The 18902-nt window shown below is 59.7% G+C and overlaps 1 protein-coding gene across 4 annotated transcripts; it reads left to right on the top strand.

Moving 5' to 3' along the window:
• The first annotated feature begins 63 nt into the window (after window positions 1-63).
• STAT3 (signal transducer and activator of transcription 3) lies at window positions 64-18696 on the top strand. Of its 4 annotated transcripts, none has more exons than XM_075116575.1 (24): window positions 64-196; window positions 8394-8540; window positions 9126-9270; window positions 9432-9530; window positions 9975-10070; window positions 10155-10236; window positions 10641-10735; window positions 10932-11083; window positions 11503-11661; window positions 11788-11880; window positions 12687-12746; window positions 13042-13071; window positions 13201-13294; window positions 13379-13426; window positions 13668-13751; window positions 13847-13945; window positions 14119-14254; window positions 14366-14418; window positions 14508-14602; window positions 14942-15081; window positions 15485-15700; window positions 15932-15974; window positions 16318-16430; window positions 16514-18696. In XM_075116575.1, exons 2-24 carry the CDS (start codon window positions 8413-8415, stop codon window positions 16567-16569), a joined length of 2316 nt encoding a protein of 771 aa, XP_074972676.1. In that variant the 5' UTR covers window positions 64-196; window positions 8394-8412; the 3' UTR covers window positions 16570-18696. The 4 variants fall into 4 exon arrangements, with proteins under 4 accessions (XP_074972676.1, XP_074972674.1, XP_074972675.1 ...); XM_075116573.1 differs by having other exon boundaries at window positions 88-196; window positions 15485-15697; XM_075116576.1 differs by lacking the exon at window positions 64-196 and adding an exon at window positions 3501-3601.
• The last annotated feature ends 206 nt before the right edge of the window (window positions 18697-18902 follow it).

Below are 18902 nucleotides of genomic sequence, written 5' to 3'. Positions count from 1 at the left end.
GGCGGCTGCGCTGATTGGCCGTCAGGGCCCGCCCCTCGCGGGACCAGAGGGAGCGCCACCCTGCCATTGGCCGCACTCGGCGTGACGCGGCGGGGCGGGGCCGGGTGGGCAGCAGGTTTCTCGTCACTCGGGCAAGGTCCGGACGCGATCGTCGCCGGCACCGGGATCTGCCGCCCCGCCCCGCCCGGGACCGCCGGTGAGCGCGGGGGGGAGAGGACGGGGGTGGGGCAGGACGAGGGCGGGCCAGGGCCCCGGGGGGGTCGGGACCGTCGGTGCTGGGACGTCGGTGCCGGGGACCAGGGTCGGGGGTTCGGCCAGGGCCGGCGGGTGCTGGGCCCCGGGGAGCGGGGTGTCAGAGCCCCGGGGGCGCGGGCCTGGGGCGCCGATGTCCTGTCGCGGCTGTCGGGCCGATGCCCGTCCCGGGGCGCGGGGCTGGCTCGGGGCTGGGCCGGCGCGGGGGGCGGTCGGGCGGCCCAGGGGCGGGGTGGGCAGGGTACGGCCGCCCCCCGCGGCAGCCCGGGTCCCCGTCCGGGGGGGTGCCGCACCCGCAGTGCTGGCGGGGCCGGGGGCGGCGGGTGCAGCGCCCCGCCGCGGGCAGGGGGCCCTTCCCGGGAGCCTCCGCCGTCGGTCGGGGGGCCGGCGCCGCGGACGCCCGGCGGTTTCGGTTTTGGTGGGAGGCGGCAGCTCGCTCCGCTGCGGCCTGGCCCGGCGGCGGGGTCGGGGCTGCGGCGCCCGGCCGCAGGTTAGGGCAGCACCCTGTGTTCCCGGAGAGCGGTGATTAGGGAGGTACTAATTAACCTAACCCGCTGGATTTACGGCAAATGGGATTTCTTTCCTTCCCACAGTTCCCAGCAGGCACAGAGCGAGCTCTTGCTGGGCAGGGGCAGCTCCCAGAAGCTGGTGGGACTCGGAGCTCTTGCGGCATCGTGCTCTGCCCGCGGGGTCGCCGCTCCCCAAGCACCCGTGCAGAGCTGCGGGTGTCGGTGGAGCGTTCTTACACCGCACGAACTCCAGCAGAAGGTTCAGAGCCTAAACGGGCTTTTGGAAGAGGGAATTGCATCCAGCCTGGCAGGGATAGAGGAGCTGCTGCCTGCTCTGGTTGCATCGAGGCCGGGTGGTGGGCTCCCACGCTGTCCGTGTGCTTTAGGGGGGTTTAACCCTATGACAGCCCTTGGGCTGCACACTGGGGATTGCCTGAGCAAAGGTTTAGGGCAGGTGTTGATGCAGCCTGTCCCGGTGGCGAAATCTTCATGCTGATGAAGTGGCTCGTAGCTGAGACTGAAAGCCTCACTGAGGGTCCTGCACCTAGGCAGACCAAGGCGTGAAGACCTGATTCACGTCCCTAACTGAGCTGTGAGCTCAGGGCTGCAGCTTTGCCCACCCCTCTAACAGAACTGCTCAGCAACGCCTTCCTTGGGATCTTCTGCCTGACCAGGCTTTGATAACCATCCTTGCAGGCAGCAGGTGTGATGTGGAGTGTCTGAGGAGCGGGTCTGGAGCAGAGCTGTTGGGTTGTGCGTCTTGGGTGGATGTTTGAGCTGTGTGGCTGAGCTGCCCACATGCTCTGCGGGGGCCGACAGCTCTGCCCACCGCTCTGCCTGTCAGCGTCCCACCGCTCGGCACGGCGCTGTCCCGCGTTGCTGTCCCAAGGTGTGCGTGACACTTGTTCCGCAGGCTGTGTGCGCACACCCGTGTGTGCCTGTTGGAGGGGCACAGCTGGAGAACCGGTGGTGTGGGGGGAGCCGGGGTGGTGTCCCAGATGGGGAGGGTGGGCTGCCCCAGGCCCCCTCTGCACCTGCAGGGCGCTGGCCCTGTCTGTGTCCACATGTCAGCGCAGCTGACCCCCATTTCCAGCCTGAACGTGGTTGTTGTCATTGACACTCCCCAGTGGAGCCTCTTCTGCTGTGTTTTGTGGACCTGTTGGAGCTGCTGGAGCAGCGGTGGTGGAGGACAGGAGGGGTGTGTGGCCGTGGGCACCCTCTGCCCTGAGGGGGTGGTGACTGTGTTACTCGGCTCCTGCAATGGGAGTTATGTGTTTGGATGGACCCTGGAGAGCTGCTGAGCTGCGATGGGGAACAGCCAGCTGTTGTGTGTGGGTTGATCAAGGAACTCAGCACTGTGGCTGTGAGGTCACCCAGAGCCACCCTCTGCCCCGCGCTGTCACCTTCTTCTCCTTTTGCAAATCCCTGCATCGCTGCTCCATTTTTCCCCCCTCCAGGGCTGGCTTTGAAAGCGCTCCAGAGGAGCAGAGCCAAGTTCTCCTAATAGGATTTTCAAAGCTTGCTCTTGTGTTTGCCTGGAGCAATTAGCTGCTTTGTTGTAAAGAACAGTTTTTTATCAGCCTGCTGATGGTTGTGTGGAAGCGGAGGCAGCGAGGCGCCTGGCGTCAGTGCAGCTGTGCAGGGCTGTTCATTGTAAAGCCGGGGCTCCCGTGAAGCGTTGATCTGTCATGATCCTGTGATGCTTCTGCTGGTGATAACTCTATTAATGTGACCTATGCAACGCTACCAGTAACTGAGCTTCATCCTGCTCGTGGCGCTGCGGGGGATGAGGAGTGCCACAGCCCCTTCAAGGGCCTCTCCAGTGATTCCCCGCCCGTCCCCGTGCGCTTTGCTCTGGGAGCCATTGCCGCTTGTGGCAGTGCAGGCGAGGGCTGTTCTCGAGCGCGTCCCAGAAAGGAGATGGAAGGCAGTTGTGGGATTGCTTCCAGGGCAGTAGCCCTGTTTCAACTAAGGCTGTTGGCATGTGCAGAGCTGTCCTGCGCTGCCAGTGATGCCGCACGGCTTGGGCCCAGCTCCTGTGCTCTGCCCTGGCAGGGGAGCTAAAGAAAGATGAACTCTAGCTCTCAAGCTACTTATAACAGCTTTGCCCTGAGCTCTGGACAGTGTGTTTACCCCTGGGCTTGCATCATGCTGTGCTTGGCCCTGGCCACATTGTGCTCCCTGGCTCCGTTCCAGAGACAGGAGGAGAGGCTAACCGCAGAGACGGGCAAGCCCAGCGGAATCGGAAAGGTTCAACCCTTAGATCTCTAAACCCCGTCAAAGGAGGCTTCCCAGCGGCAGGGCTGACTGGGGAGAGGCTTCTGCGTGGGGTTTTGGGGCTGATGAGATCAGACCTTCCCAAATACTGGTGGCCTTGACAGAAGGAGTGTCGTAGGGACACTTTGCCTCTGGGACGGTTGGTGCTTCAGGCTGCCTGGCTGCTTTCTCTTGGTGCTGGGAGGAGCTAGAGCTCGGCACTGCGCCAAAGGAGGCAATGTCTCCTCTCAGCCCTTCGGGAGGGAGAGGAGGCTTTTGGCTGCTTCCTGACCGCTTCCTGCTCCCAGCCGGTCCTGCCTTCCCGCATCCTCCCCGACTCGATGACGGGCCAGGCAGCCTCTGTCACAGGGCTCCCTCCCCGGTGCTGCATGCCCTCCTGTCACCTGCTGCAGCTGAGCTGTCTCTGGCGTGAGCCCGTGTTCGAGCAAAGCAGGTCTTGAGGCTCTTCCGGGCCCGCTGCCCTTGCAGTGGTATGTGGAGGATTTGCCAGGTCAGGCTCTGGTTGAGCTGGGGGCTGCGAAAAGTCAGCGTGATCTGCTGCTTCTGCTGAGAGACCGCTCAAGGTGAGAACTGGGTGCAGCGGAGCCCCCAGGGGCAGTGAGCAGAGACCATGTCCTGCCCTGGGCTGGCCACAGGCACAGCGAGCAGGTGGTGGCCGTCCCTGCGGGCTGCTGCTCTGTTCCCATGCAGGGTGAGCCTGCCACGGTTCTCCGTACTCGTGCGTGTGGTCTGCAGTGACTTCCTTTGCCTCTGCAGCCACTCGCCTTGCGAGGAGATGCCTGCGGTGGGAAGAGGCAGAGCAGCTCGCGTTTCACTGCGTGCTAGTTCTGTTTTTTAGGGATCAGCGCGATGGCGCGTGGCGCTGGGGCCCTGGTGGGGTGCCGGCTTCCTGCAGCCGCGGAGCATGCGCTGCGCTGGGGAGGATCTCGCACTTGAGCAGAAGCCCGGGCTGCTGCAGCGGCTTGTTCTGCAGCTATTTGTGGCAGTGAGAAGTGGCTGATTCCCATCCAAACACTGCTGCCGCGCAGCAGCCTGGGGGCTTTGCCTTTGGCCTTTCGGTGCTCTGCAGATCGGGGCTCCAGTACTGCCCTGAAATGCCCAGGTTGTGGCTTTCTTGTGGGAGATTTGCGTGGATCAGGCGTCCAGTGAAGCAGCATCTGGTTCAGCTGCTGCAGCCTGATAGGGGAAAGTCTGTCCACGAGCTGCTCGGCACTGGGTGCTGTGGGGGGCTGCCCGGGAAGCTGCTCCCGTGCGATGGCGGTACTGCAGCAGTGGCCCAGCAGCACCCACCCTTGGCTCCCAGCTGAGGGCTGGGGATGCTGCTCTGGCAGGAGACGGGCTGGGGCAGTGGCTGCGGGTTCTGGACAGGCTGGTGAAGCAGCCCCGTGTGCGGTGGTGCCGTCGTGGTGCAACAGGAAATGAGGTGGCTGAGCTCACCAGCAGGCAGGGCACTCTGGCTGGTAGCTGTTGCCTGGCCTGTGTATTTGTTGGGGTTTTTCCACCAAGAAGCAGCACTACACAGTCCACGCTGTAGTAGTAGCAGCCTCCAGTACCGAGTTATAATGGCCATGAATGTACCACAGCTGCCTGTGTGGAAGGAGTGATCCCCATGCTGCTGCAGCTGGGCAAACGGCCAGTGAGGCGCTGAATCCACTGCAAAGTGAGGGCTTTGATGCAGCGCCTTGTACGCAGCCCTGAACTGTGGCTAACAGCCCAGCCTTCCTTGGCCTACAGCTGCAGAAAGCAAAAGCTCTGGGGTCACAATGGCCCTGTCACATCAAGCCAGGTCTTACTTAGAGGCTGAAGGAGTGTCTGTTGTTTATAGGTTCCTGCATGGGCCAGTGTCTCTCTCCTCCTCCGTTATTGCTCCGTTGAAAACAGGCTTTGTTCACGTGGTCATCTGTGAGGATTGCACCAGGGGGTTGTTGTTCAAGGTTAATATCCTGTGGATGCTGCTCCTGTCTGTGGGGCTGTTCGATGCTGCAAAGTTCTAAAAACCTCTTTAAGTCCATGTCAGGTGCCAGTGTCTGTCTTCTCCCTGTGTCTCAGTCCACAACAGGGTGTTCCCCCTTTCTCTCTTGCTACAAAAAGCATCCAGGAAAATGGGGAAAGTGTCATGTACAGCAAAGATCAGCAGAGCACAACATACAGTGATGCTGAAAGTGTCAGGCGGCAGTGATCCATACGTGGGCCCATTTTGGAGAAGCTGCTGGTGAAACCCAGCTCTCTGCTGCATGGCCCCTCCTGGACCAGCGGAGACTTGGGGCATGGGAGCTGGCAGGGGAGCTGTGGGTGGCAGCTGCAGGTGATGGGTGGGTGCCCATGGTCATCTCTTGTGCTGCTGGAAATCTGCACAAGCACCCAGCTCTGCGCCCCAGGCAAGGTTCAGAACTCCTGCCTGATGCTGCTGCTGTGTGCCCAGGGAGTCTTACTTGCTATTAAGGCTTTGTAAATATCTGTCCTGCTTAATGAAAGCCTGCCTGGCTCCTGCACGGAGCAGATGCTCTCGCTGCGGGCCTGGGTCTGGTCATTGTGCCTTCGCCTGCTTCCAGCCCAACCTAGAGCCCAGGACAGAGCAGTCTCATTTGCTGGAGGGAAATAAATCCTGTCTTGAGGGGTGGCATGGCCTTCCTCCCATCTGCCTCCTTGCTGAGCGAAGCTCTGCTTGCCGGGCACTGCTGTGTACCTCCTGGCACCTCCCACTGCTGGCTGGTTCTCAAATCTTCACACCTCCTGGTGTGTTTGCTGTGATTTCCTTTGTGCCAGCTTCTCGCGGCTGCCCCGCCATGAAGGTGCGGTGGGCTTCCGTACTGGTGCTGCCGCGGGATGGAGTGCGGTGCCCTGATCTGAGCCCAGGGCCAGCCTGAGACTCGTAGCTGGTGCTGGCCCCCTCACCTGTGCCCCGCTCCTGTGGCACCAGCCGTGCCGGCTGCTGGTGCGCTGGCGGTGTGGCCGTCCCCAAACCCCAGCTGGCACATCGCTCGCTGCAGTGACCTTCGGGAAAAGCAAACAGCTTTCTGCAGGGAAGTGACTTGCTGCTGGTGTCAAGCAGAGTTCTGCGCCTTCGCTTCCTGAGCGCAGCTTGCCGTTCCTTCATTAGCGTTAGTTTGATTTCCATCGATACACAAGTCACTAACTTGAAAATTGCTCCTTCCTTGTTTCTGTTGTTTCCTGGCAGTCTCCGCCTTCTGCACTTACTGTAAGCTCTGCAGCTTGTTCCCTGCCTCCCAGAGCAGAGGCAGGCAGGCATGTGTGCTTCTGGCCGGAGGGTGCCTAGAAGGTGTTGGCACCAGATTACAGCCCTGTACCTGTCGCTGGTGACCTACATGCCCAAGACCCTTCTTTTCCCCTGTGGCAAGAAGGTAGGAAAGCTTTGGGAAATGGTGCCTCGCTCTAGGAGAAAGCTTTGCCAAAGGCAGGCGCTCGGGAAGTGCGCTCTTGACTCCTGAAGCTGAGCCCAAAGCTGCGTTCCCTCTGCTAAGACAGCTCCTGAGCATCTCGGTGCAGGTCTGAGGGGTTTGATGGTGTTAGGAGGTGCCTACAAGGTGACTTTTAATGCTGGTCTGACCCTGTGGTGTGAGGAGCAGCATGAATCATGGAATCATAGAATGGTTTAGGTTGGAATGCACCTTTAGAGGCCATCTAGTCCCATTTCCCTGCAGTGACCAGGGACATCCTTAGCTAGGTCAGGTTGCTCAAAGCTCCATCCAGCCTTGCCTTACATGTATCTAGGGATGGGGCATCAACCACCTCTCTGGGGAACCTGTTCCAGTGTATCACCACACTCATTGTAAAAATTTTTTTCCTTATATCCAGTCTAAATCTCCCCTCCTTTGGTTTAAAACCATCACCCCTTGTCCCGTCACAACAGGCCTTGCTAAAGAGGTTGCCCCCATCCTTCCTATAGTCCCCCGTTAAGCACTGAAAGGCTGCAGTAAGGCCTCCCCACAGCCTTCTCTTCTCCAGGCTGAACAACCCCAACTCTCCCAGCCTGGCCCCACAGCAGAGCTCTTCCAGCCCTTGGAGCATTTTTGTGGCCTCCTCTGAACCTGCTCCAACAGGTCCCTGTCCTTCTTGTGCTGAGGGCTCCAGAGCTGGACGCAGAACTCCAGGTGGGGTCTCACCAGAATGAAGCGAGGCTTCCTACCTGCCTGGGTTTGTAAGAGCGGCTGCATCTGGCCTGACCTCCTTGGGGCTGTGCCCAGCCCTGTGGGATTGTGCCTCACTGAGCCCTTGGTGTGGTGGCCTTGAGATCCTCTGCAGGGGTAAGAGAGAATGAGACTCGGCTCAGCAGCCAAGGCCTGCCTGCTGTGCTCCTATAACCTGGTGCAAATGGCCACTGGCTGCCAGTGCGAGCTCTGCTCTTCTGATCTCAGACGTTTCAGATTAATTTAATGACGTGGTGAAAACAGAATGAGTCAGAATCTGGTCTTTCTTCAGCTTTGCAGCTGTGGCAGCTGGAGTGAAACCTTTCTGCTGCTGCTTTTCTTGGGAAGGGCCAGGACAGGCTGGGCTGGGGCCGAAGCCGCCTTCCACACTCACCTTTGGCTGGATTTTGAGTGGAGCTCTCAGGATGGAGCGGTGCTGCTGGAGCCTTGCGTTTTGGTGCTCTGTTTCACCGCTCGCCCTGCAGGGAGGCGAGGCTGTGCGGCTGCATCCTGCGCTGCCGGGGGTTCCGGGACCGAGTGCTGGGCGCAGATGTCTGCGGATGTGAAAAGGGCTTTTCCCCTCACAGCCAGGCTGGTGCCTTCCCCACCCTCCCCCAGGCGTTCGTGCCGTCATTCCCGCACTAACAATGCAGTTTCAGTCTGCGGTTCCTCCTTGCCTTGACCCAGGCCCGCCCGTGGGTGATGCAGCAGGTGATGCAGGGGCGCCTGCCCGGCCAGCGGAGCTGGCGGCTGCTCTTGCCTTGCCAGAGCCCAGCCTGGAGGCACAAACCGGTGCCAGTCCCAGGGCTTCTTGAACTGGTCCTGCTGCTGGCTCGGGGTGGGTTTTGCTGAAGAGGAACCAGCTCCTGGATACATGATCGGCTCCACAGGGACACCGGGGCTGGCCTCGTTCCTCGGGGCGCGTTGGAGCTCTGCAGTGTTGTGGGCCCAGAGCTGCACACCCAGCAGCTCCCCTGGCCCTATGCTGCCCTTAGAGGGACAGGCACTGCCGACCTTGCCCACGACAGCCCTCCCAGAGCTGTGTGCCCCAGGCTTACGGCACCCTGGCCGTCTCCAGTTCTGGCCCCATCAGCCCTGCCCAAACCAGAGTAGCGGTCGTGGCTGGGTCCTGCCGAATGGCTGGCAGGAGGGAGCCTGGAGGTTCCCAGGTGCCAGCTCTGAGCAGCACGTGTGCCCATCCCACCAGGTCTCCGGAGCTGGCCAGGATGGCGCAGTGGAACCAGCTGCAGCAGCTCGACACGCGGTACCTGGAGCAGCTCCACCAGCTCTACAGCGACAGCTTTCCCATGGAGCTCCGGCAGTTCCTGGCCCCGTGGATTGAGAGCCAGGACTGGTAAGGCCTTGCGAAACGCTGGTATGGGGACTTTGCTCGGGACACCCACCCTGGGGTGGCAGCAGGTGCCGAGGCAGTCTGGAGGAGCTCTGCCACTTTCCCTAGGCCCTTGACGCGGCAGGACTGGGCCTCCTCCCTGAGGCTCGTGTGGCACGAAGGGGAGCGGGGCTCTGTGCACAGTGTCAGACCCCGTCCAGGGGAAGCAGAGGTGTCCCTGTCCAGGGCTGACTTACATTGGCCTCTGTCGTAAAGGAGATCGACGCAGAGCACTGATTCCTGGATCCTGTCCAGCGAGCACGTGGGACCGGTGAGGTGCTCGTGTGTGCTGTCTGCCTGGCTTAAGGCCAGACTTTAGGCCTGAGTCCAAGACCTCTCTGTCGCCCTGCCCTTGTGGGTGCAGGCCGAGGGCTCAGTTTATTGGCACGAAGCAAGTCAGGCCTGCTCTGGCCCTTGCTCTGGTGCAGGTTAGGAAGGGGCTGGGGTGTTAAATTGCACGGGGGGTGGCAGGCACGATCAGCTGCCTGCAGCGCTGCCTTGCCCCTTCCCCTGTGCCGGGCACCCAGGCCTCTGCCCTCCCTTGCGCAGGGCATATGCTGCCAGCAAGGAGTCGCACGCCACGCTGGTGTTCCACAACCTGCTGGGGGAGATCGACCAGCAGTACAGCCGCTTCCTGCAGGAGTCCAACGTCTTGTACCAGCACAACCTGCGGCGCATCAAGCAGTTCCTGCAGGTGAGGTGGGAAGTGCTGATTTGGTTGGGGGGGCTGCGGCAGGAGCCTGTGGAAGTCCAACGGCTTCCTTGGCACAGCTCACAACCTGCAGCTCTACAGGACATGGAGATCCTGGGAGTTACACTGTGCCTGCTCACCTTGGGGGTTTGGTCCTTTTACAGAGCAGATACTTGGAGAAGCCGATGGAAATAGCCCGCATCGTGGCTCGCTGCCTGTGGGAAGAGTCGCGGCTCCTCCAAACGGCTGCCACCGCAGCCCAGGTAAGTGGCTCAGGTGTCCTGGGGCCACCGTCCTGCCGCCCGCCTGGCAGCGCCGTGGCAGGTACTTGGTGCTGTGGGGAAGCTTCCCCACTTGCTTCCTTCAGTAACGACAGCTGCTTTGTGCTGAGGGATGGCCCAGTTGCAGGGGCTGGTAACTTCTCCTCGCAGGCAGTAGCTGCTTCCCACCAGGATGCAGCCTGGATGCTCTCTGCCTCTGTTAGCTTTGTGCATCTGTCTCTCCTCTCGCCCCTTGCATGGAGTGTGCCCTGCACCATGCATGCCGTGCTGTGCAGCCCTGGAGCTGCTGCTGCAAGCGAGCAGCCAGCCTCACTGGATTTTGTTAGTGAGGGGGTCAAGTCCCTTCCTGCAAAACCTCCTTAGGCCGGGAGGGGAACATCCCTGGGTAGTGTCCTTGTTTTAATGCCCTCCTTGTCCCCTCTGCAGCAAGGGGGACAAGCAACACATCCAACAGCAGCTGTAGTGACAGAAAAGCAGCAGATGCTGGAGCAGCATCTTCAGGATGTGAGGAAGCGGGTGCAGGTATGTGTGCTGCCTAGGCACCTTCTCCTTTCTCCACTGTGGTGATCTAGTGCTTTGAATAAATCCACATCTCTTGCCTTGCAGGATCTGGAGCAGAAGATGAAAGTGGTGGAGAATCTCCAGGATGACTTTGATTTTAACTACAAGACTTTGAAAAGCCAAGGAGGTAATGGAAGCTCATTAGCACCTGGCAAACCAAAGTGTGTTCCTGCAAGGAAACTTGCTGGAGGGTGTGTTCCATCCCTCCCGTGCCTCCTGTCCAAGCAAGAAGGGTGGCTTAGGCTCAGGGCATTTGCATGGCAATTGGAGAAACCTTGTCTTTTGTTTCTGCCACTGACACTGCCTTCAGGGGAGCTGAACCAGAGCTCTGCCTGTCAGCAGAGAAATGGCCTGTGGAGGTGGTAGCACTGCTGTGCGTGCGGGAAAGCCAGCAAGGTGCTTAGAGGCTGCGTGAGGTTGGTGCTTTATAGGGTGCCTGCTCCTTTGCATTGGAAGGCCTGTTTGTGTGACGCTTGGGAGGGTAGGAGGAGTCCACGTGTGTGGCTGAACATTTCTCACCTCTCTGCACAGACATGCAGGATCTGAATGGAAACAATCAGTCAGTGACCCGGCAGAAAATGCAGCAGCTGGAACAGATGCTCACGGCGCTGGACCAAATGCGAAGGGTATGTCGTGCAGCTGGCCCTCCAGATCCCCCCGGTGTGCAGTGGTGCCCTTTTTCTGGGGTATGAGTTTCGTGTTCTTGCAGGGCCAGAACTGGGAACAGTGCTGGAAACACAGCCCTGGGCGACTTCTTTCTTTTCTGTGAATGTGAAACTTGCAGATCTCAGAGGGTGTTGATTCTGCTTTTTTTTTTGACAGGGTATTGTGAGCGAGCTGGCTGGACTGTTGTCAGCCATGGAGTATGTGCAGAAGATGCTGGCAGATGAGGAACTGGCAGACTGGAAGAGACGGCAGCAGATAGCCTGCATTGGCGGCCCACCAAATATCTGCTTAGACCGGCTTGAGAACTGGTAGGAGCTGGCTGGGTGTTGCATCAGTCCCTAGAGAGGTGGCATTCAAACACCTGCAGTGGAAATGAGCTCCTTGTCTCTTGCAAAATACATTCTGGTGCCTGCAAGTGTAAATGTACAGACTGATCCTTGATAGTGGACACTGGTGCTGGAATGGTTAGCCCCAGGCCTCTGGGATTTCAAGGCTGCTCTGAGAAGTTCCTGTTCCTGGTGTGCAGAACTTGAGCACATGCAGGTTTCTTTTGTAACATGTGGCCTAGAAAAATGCAGAGCCGGGGGACATAGACACATTCTATTCTCCACTGGTGGGGTATGGAGAGGGTCTTCGCTCAAGAGCGAAGGAAGAGGAGGGGTCTGCGGGCTGGGACCGTGCAGGGCTCAGCAGCCAGAGCTAACACTGGTTCTTCCTGCTCCTCTAGGATAACCTCTCTTGCTGAATCACAGCTACAGACCCGGCAGCAGATTAAGAAGTTGGAAGAACTGCAGCAGAAAGTTTCCTACAAGGGTGACCCAATCGTCCAACACCGGCCCATGCTGGAGGAGCGGATTGTGGAGCTGTTCAGGAACCTGATGAAAAGGTGCCAAGGGCTGGGAGGGAGCTGTGGGCAGTCCCCTGGTCACAGGCAGTGGGTAGAGGGGGGGGCAGCGAGTGTGCTGGGCCAGGCCTGAGGATTGACTCTGGTTCTTGTGCCTTTTCCGTGCAGCGCTTTTGTTGTGGAGAGGCAGCCCTGCATGCCCATGCACCCTGACCGGCCCCTGGTCATCAAAACCGGCGTGCAGTTCACCACCAAAGTCAGGTGGGTCACTGGCCCCTGTGATCCCACTGCGCTACGGGAGTGGGATGCAACCCGTGTGGGGGAAAGCAAAGCAGGATCTCTCCCTGAAGGAGATGCTGGTGTGGATCCAGCCTCCAGCTTGTGTGTGGAGTGCTGGTGCTGGGAGGGGATGAATCCCAGCAGGCTGGCCCTGCTGGAGTGTACCGCCTGCATGACTCGGTGCAGGGATGGCGGCTGCTGGCTGGGGCTCTGCGGTGTTCCTGAAGGCAGACGGGATTCTGGTAAATCCCACCGCGGGGGCGGGCAGCAGGAAGCGTCAGCATGTCCCTGGCCAGCTGCCTTTCAGCTGGCCTGTGTCCCCTGCTAGCCTCTGCAGAGAGAGGCTGCCCTGGCACTGGGCTCTGCCTGGAGCTTGTTCACCATCTCCCAGCTGTGCCCCCCTTGTCCCCTTGGCATGTGGCAGCACCTGGGCACGGAGCAGTGTGGAGGGTGTTTCCTCAGAGCAGATACCTGCCTGGTGTGGGTAGTCGGTAGCCAAAATGAGCCCTCCCTGGGGGGGCTCGGGAGCATCAGTGCTGGGGGCAGGTGTCGGGGCTGATGTGTCACAGGCCTGCACACAGATGGGCTCAGGGATGCCGGAGGAGCTGGGTAATGCTGCATCCCCGTGGGCTTTGGTGTGAACCGTGGTGCTGCCTGCTGGGGCATGCATGCAGCACTGCTGTCCATCCAGCTGTTCTGCAGTCTGTGCTAGATGCTGTGTTGAACTGGAGTTGTTTGCACGTGCAGGATGTTCACATTCACACTCTGCCTCTGCTGACTCTTTGCAGGTTGTTGGTCAAGTTTCCAGAGCTGAACTATCAGCTGAAAATTAAAGTCTGCATTGACAAGTGAGTTCTGTGCTCTGATCCTGGCAGCGTTGCATGGCGTTACTGGAGTGGGACTTGTTCCTGCTGCTGTTGGGTCAGGCTCCATCCCTGCACTGAGGGCCAGCACGACCCCCGGTAGAAGGGGAGGGTGCGGGGTGGCACTGGGTCCCAAGGGTTTGTCTCATGTCAGGGGGACAGCCTGGGGAGCTCGTGGGACTTGATGTTGTGATGCAGCCAGGCCCACGCACCAGCTTGTCTGCATCAGGGTGGGAAGGTGGCCATGGCCATGACCAGGTGTGTCTCTCCCCTTTCCTAGGGACTCTGGGGATGTCGCAGCACTTCGGGGGTAAGTGCAAAGGTTTGGGGTTGTTTGTTTGTTTGTTTTCTCCTTCTGCTTTTAATCCTGGCAAATATCCTACTGCACTTTTGCTCCGAGGGGCTTCTGTCAGCCTTGCTCTGTCTTTCTTCTTTTGAGGTCCCGGAAGTTCAACATCCTGGGGACAAACACCAAGGTCATGAACATGGAGGAGTCAAACAATGGCAGCCTCTCAGCAGAGTTCAAGCACCTGGTAGGTACCATGAGCTCTCGGGCTGTTCCCATTAAGGCTTGATGCTGTCATGGTGTTGCTTCAGCCTGTTCCTTCTGCCCACAGACCCTGCGGGAGCAGCGGTGCGGTAACGGAGGCAGAGCCAACTGCGATGTAAGTGCTGGGGAGGCTCTGCATAGGAGAGCCCTTTGCGGGCAGCTCTGCTCCCTGTTGAGCAGCTGACCTGCAAGGGGAAGCAGGAGGGGTGTTGTCCGCAGGCAGCCTCTGGTGTGTTGGCAGCTGCCAGACCAGCCCTCTCCACCCAGACCTGAGCAGCAGCGTTGGGCGTGATGGCTGTATGTCAGGCCAAGGGCAGGCATCTCCTGTGTGCTCATTGTGTCCTCTTCCACCCTAGGCTTCGTTGATAGTCACTGAGGAGCTGCACCTCATCACCTTTGAGACAGAGGTGTATCACCAGGGGCTGAAGATCGACCTGGAGGTGAGCTGTGGGTTACTGCCTGTGGCTGCAACAGGCCTGGGTGCAGAGGAGCCCTGGGAGACGTCCCAGCCTGTGGTCACATCTTGTCTTTGCAGACCCACTCGCTGCCTGTGGTGGTCATCTCCAACATCTGCCAGATGCCCAATGCCTGGGCGTCCATCCTGTGGTACAACATGCTGACCAACAACCCCAAGGTAGGACCCGGTGCTGAGGGGATAGCTGGCAAAGCAGCAGTGCCAGGCTTTGGGACCAGAGTGTTGCTGCAGCCAGGGAGAGGGAAGCTGTGGCCTGGTAGCAGGGCAGGGGCAGGGCCTGGTCCTGCTTCCGTCCCATGTCTTAACTCAGGGCTGTGTTTTGCCTTGTGCAGAACGTGAACTTCTTCACCAAGCCCCCCATCGGGACCTGGGACCAGGTGGCAGAGGTGCTGAGCTGGCAGTTCTCCTCCACCACCAAGCGTGGCCTCAGCATCGAGCAGCTGACAACGCTGGCAGAAAAACTTCTAGGTAACCTGGGTGTCCTGCCCATCCCTGCTGTCCCTCAGGTTGCTCCCTGGAAATGGTGTCTTTGGAAGAACAGCTCTATCTAAAGTTGATGCTCCTGTTCTTCTCTGCCAGGGCCAGGTGTGAATTACTCTGGCTGTCAGATCACCTGGGCCAAGTTCTGCAAGGTATAACTCCCTCTCTTCCCCCAAGTGCCTTCCCTTGGCTGTTCCCTTCCTCCAAGCCATGCTCACAGCCTCTCTGTCCTCTTCCTCAGGAGAACATGGCTGGCAAAGGCTTCTCTTTCTGGGTCTGGCTGGACAACATCATTGACTTAGTGAAAAAGTACATCCTGGCGCTGTGGAACGAAGGGTGAGCCTCAGCCGGCGTTGGTCTGGGGAGCCTTGGTTGGGCTGGGCCTTGGGAGGGGTCCCATGAGTCCTGTCCTGATGGAGTGGGGTGCCTTGTCCAGGTGCAGGTGTGCTCTCCCAGGATGCTTTTTTCTGTCCAGATGCTGTTGATTAGTTCAGAGTGAAACCCCTGCCCCAGCACCTGGGAATCCCTCAGATGTCGGTGGCTCTGCCAGTGGCCAGGCCAGGCCAGGCCCTGCTGCTGCTAAACGCTGTGCAGAGAGCTGACAGGGTTCACATCCTGGAACAGCTGCTCCCGTATCCTGACCCACCCCTGCTCTCCTTGCTTCCTCCTGCCCAGGTACATCATGGGGTTCATCAGCAAGGAGCGGGAGCGAGCCATCCTGAGCACCAAGCCTCCAGGAACCTTCCTGCTGCGGTTCAGCGAGAGCAGCAAGGAAGGTGGCATCACCTTCACATGGGTGGAGAAGGACATCAGTGGTATGTTGCTCTCCCTGCCTTGCTGCCCTTAGTGCCGTGCCTTGCTCAGCCAGCGTTTCTGGCTCCAAAGGGGCCTTGGAACCCCCTGATAAGACACTTGTTCATTTTCCTTGTCCTGAGTACACCTCTGCCTGGTTTAACTCTTTGAGCCTGGGTGCCCTTTGCTGGTCTCTGGCTCCTGAGTGTCCCTGCCCATGTGCTGCCTGTGTGGCACAGTTTTCTGTGGCACTGAAGCCACCTTGCAGGTCCCCGTCCTGCCCCATGGTCTGCTGGGTGCCTCGTGAGGCTGAGCATGGCCCCAGCCCAATCCTGTCCCTGCTGCTCCTGGGGTGTTTGAGGAAGGCTCTGCCTTCGCCTGAGGAACGTGGGTGTCTTGCCCTGTGTCAAAAGTCTCCTTGTACAGGGAAGACCCAGATCCAGTCTGTTGAGCCTTACACCAAGCAGCAGCTGAACAACATGTCATTTGCGGAGATCATCATGGGCTACAAAATCATGGATGCCACCAACATCCTGGTGTCCCCCCTGGTGTACCTGTACCCAGACATCCCTAAGGAGGAGGCATTTGGGAAGTACTGCCGCTCTGAGAGCCAGGAGCACTCTGAAGCTACTGACTCAGGTAGTCGTTGACTTTCTGCGCTCCAGCATGGCTCCCGTGTCATAGGGAGGCTCTGGGGACAGTGCTGGTGGAAGAGCTGTCACCAGCTGGGATCCTGTGCCAGTCCCCAGAGGGCATAGCCACAGTGTGGGACTAGCACCGGGGTCCCCATGGGGTGCGGGCAGCGAGGGCTGCTCAGGGCTGGGAGGGTTCCTTCTCTGGCAGCTGGTGACAAGGCTGCTCGCTCCTCTGCAGGTGCTGCTCCGTATCTGAAGACCAAGTTCATCTGTGTCACCCCGTGAGTGTTCCTGGGGGGTGTCTGTGAGTACTAGGGGGGGCATTTGTGTGCTGAGCCTTGCCTGAGAGGGGTTTCCTTCCCACCACTGCCTGGATTCTGCCTGGGTGCTGTTGAGGTTCCCAGCCTGGGCAGGGGGAGACTGTGGGGGCTGAGCCAGGCTCCGGCTCACTGCCCTAACCATGGGCCTGTTCTTCCCCTCCTGGGGCCCCTTTCCTCTGGAGAGCTCTTGGGACTGGCTGTGCCAGGTCCTGGAGCCCGTCGGGGGGGTGAGAGGGTGTCAGAGAGCTCTCGTCAGGCCCTGAATCTGGAGGTTTCTGTGCTTTTTCCTTCCTCCCTCGGACAGCACCTCCTTCAGCAACACCATCGACCTGCCCATGTCCCCGCGCACCCTGGACTCGCTCATGCAGTTTGGCACCAACAGCGAGGGAGCAGAGGCCAATGCAGGGGGGCAGTTCGGTGAGTGGTGGGACGTGGCCCCCGAGGGGGTCCTGGCTGCAGCCACGCGTGGCCCTGTAACCTCTGGCTGTGTCTCCCCACAGAGTCACTGACCTTCGACATGGAGCTGACCCCGGAGTGTGCTTCTTCACCGATGTGAGGTGCTCCGCCGGCGCTCGCGGGGGCCCTCCCAGGACTTGGGCTTCCTGCCTCCAAAGAGCTCCCCTGGTCTCACCCTGCTCGGTCACGGTTGCTCTGAGCCTTTCCTTGAGAGGAGCTGGGGGCCGAGGTCCCTGCCACCGATTCCTTGTTTGACCTAAACGAACACCCCCCTCTCCAGGGTGGTTTCCATTCGTCTCTTTGGGGGGAGGGGGAGAATGAACCTTTTTCTATTTCCTTCCGTAACAGTTTTTTATTATTGTTTTGCTCATTCAAGTGCCTATTAGCCTCCGATTGCAGCCTCAGTTTTTACAGATGCTTCTGCAGCCCCAGTTGTGCTGCCTGCTGTTGAAAGCTGCTTTCCTGACTGCCAGAGTCCAAAAGCCTGTGAAGACCTTACGAACCCAGATTTGCTTCCAGGCACCTGAGAGGGGATCGGCCGGTCCTGGCCTCCACATGGTTTACGCGACGTGCTGCGCAACCGGGGTCTGCATTGCTGCTGCCCCAGCAGCCCTCCCAGGGCTCGCAGAGCGCAGAGGGTTCTCCTCTCTGCACCTTTGGCCCTGCTTTTGGCCAGGAGGACCAGCACATTGCTCAGAGCTGCAAGGTAGATGCACCCAGGCCCTCCTGCCCTATCTAGGTGATGCTTCTCCTGGGCTCAGACTGGTTTTTGCTGGGAGCAGGGGGTTTTGGTGGCTCCTTCTTCTGGCCACCCGCTTCCTGCTGTGGGCACAGAGGTCTGGCTGGCTCCAGCAGCTCCAGGGCTCCTGCTGGGATGACTGGTTTCCCGGGATGACTAGTTTCCCAGGGTGACTGACGGGGCAGTGATGTGTCCCAACACCAGTGCATGCTTGTGAGCATGCAGCACTTGCATCTTGGGCCTCTTTTGGGACCTGGGTATAACCACAGAGGCTGCCCCAACTGTGGCTTGACCCGTGGCCAGGCGAGTGACAGGAGCGTGGCTGTGCCTCCCTTGCTGCACAGTTAGACCTGTTGGACCCTGGGGGGGAGGATGGGAGGCTGCTGGATCCAGCATGATCTGTAGCGGGGCAGTGGATGGCCTGGCCTGGACCTTTTCCTTCTGGTATGGCTTGTGATGCCCCAGGCAGTGGGTTTGCAGCTTTTCGGGGGCTTCGTGTGGCATTTTTGTTGGAGGTTGGCTGTCGCTGTTAAGGTAGGAGGTGGCAAGAGTAGAAGGGAGCAGGTTGTACGTAGGGAGAGGAATCTGCGGTTGGCCAGCGCTTGACAGAGACGTGGGTGTTACAAAGGGCAGGTTTCCTTGCTTGGGGGTGTAAAGGAAAGGTGGAAGCTGTGCTTGACCCATGGCTATGGTTCTGTATTTACCAAAAGTGGGGGAACCCTCCTGCCTTTTCCATGCAGTGGGCATGCAGACACCTATGGGCAAGGAAGGGGAGGGGAGAGGCAGTGAGAGCTGCTGCCTCCCTGCTGCATCTGGAAGCCCGTGGTGTTAATGGGGCTGTGGCTGCTGGCACCAGGGTGGCAGGAGGGGTGTGTGCTGTGCTCGGCTGGGCCCGGTGCTTTGGGGCAGGGCTGCGGGAGCGGTCAGCACTGAGGCTGTGTGTAACATCAATGGAGAAACATCTTACTGGGCACCAGCACCAGGCTTTACAGGTCTATGATGAGTCTTGATCCAGCCCTGGGTGGAGAGGAACCCTCAATCGTCTGTACCAGTGATGCTGCTGTGGCGCAGGGTGGACCCGTTGTGTGGCTCTGGCTTTTCTACCCAGTAAAGACCATGGGCTGTCCCCACAGCCCACGAGGTGTGGGCTGCGCTGGCGGCATCACAGCCTGCGGGCAGGGTGGGGGGAGGGTCCCCAGGGGAAGAGAGAGAGGGCTGTGGGGTCCCAGACAGCCCCCTTAGCTGGGTGTGTGTGGGCAGGAGCGGGTGTCCGTGGCTGGCCCTGGGGATGGGAATGCCCTTTGAAGTTCGGAGGGGCTCAGAGGGGACAAGGACCCTTTGCCCCTGTGCTCGGGTGTAGCTGCCTCCAGCTGCAGTCACTGTAGCCCTGGGCAGCATTCAATACTGTAAAAAAACTTTATTTTTTTGTATATTTTATTGCTGTATTTACAGGTTTAACTTTCTCCAAAATAAAAGACTCTGAAGCGACGTGGTCTCAGGGTGTGAGTTCAGCTGTCTGCGTGCAGCGCCTGCCTTACCCTGCTCCGGGAACTGGGGCCTCTGTCAGTGAAACGCTGGCCCTGACGCCAGAGCTGCGGTTTGCTCGGCGCAAACCAACGCGCCCCGGTGCTGCCGGCACCTGGCCCACGCCGCTGCCCAGCCTGCGTGGGCAGGCTGCTCCCGCGCCTCCCGCC

Source organism: Phalacrocorax aristotelis, chromosome 23, assembly GCF_949628215.1.
Source record: "Phalacrocorax aristotelis chromosome 23, bGulAri2.1, whole genome shotgun sequence".
NCBI classification, from domain to species: Eukaryota; Metazoa; Chordata; class Aves; order Suliformes; family Phalacrocoracidae; genus Phalacrocorax; species Phalacrocorax aristotelis.
Note: the sequence above shows the minus strand (reverse complement) of the source record. Positions and strands in the feature narration are given on the sequence as shown.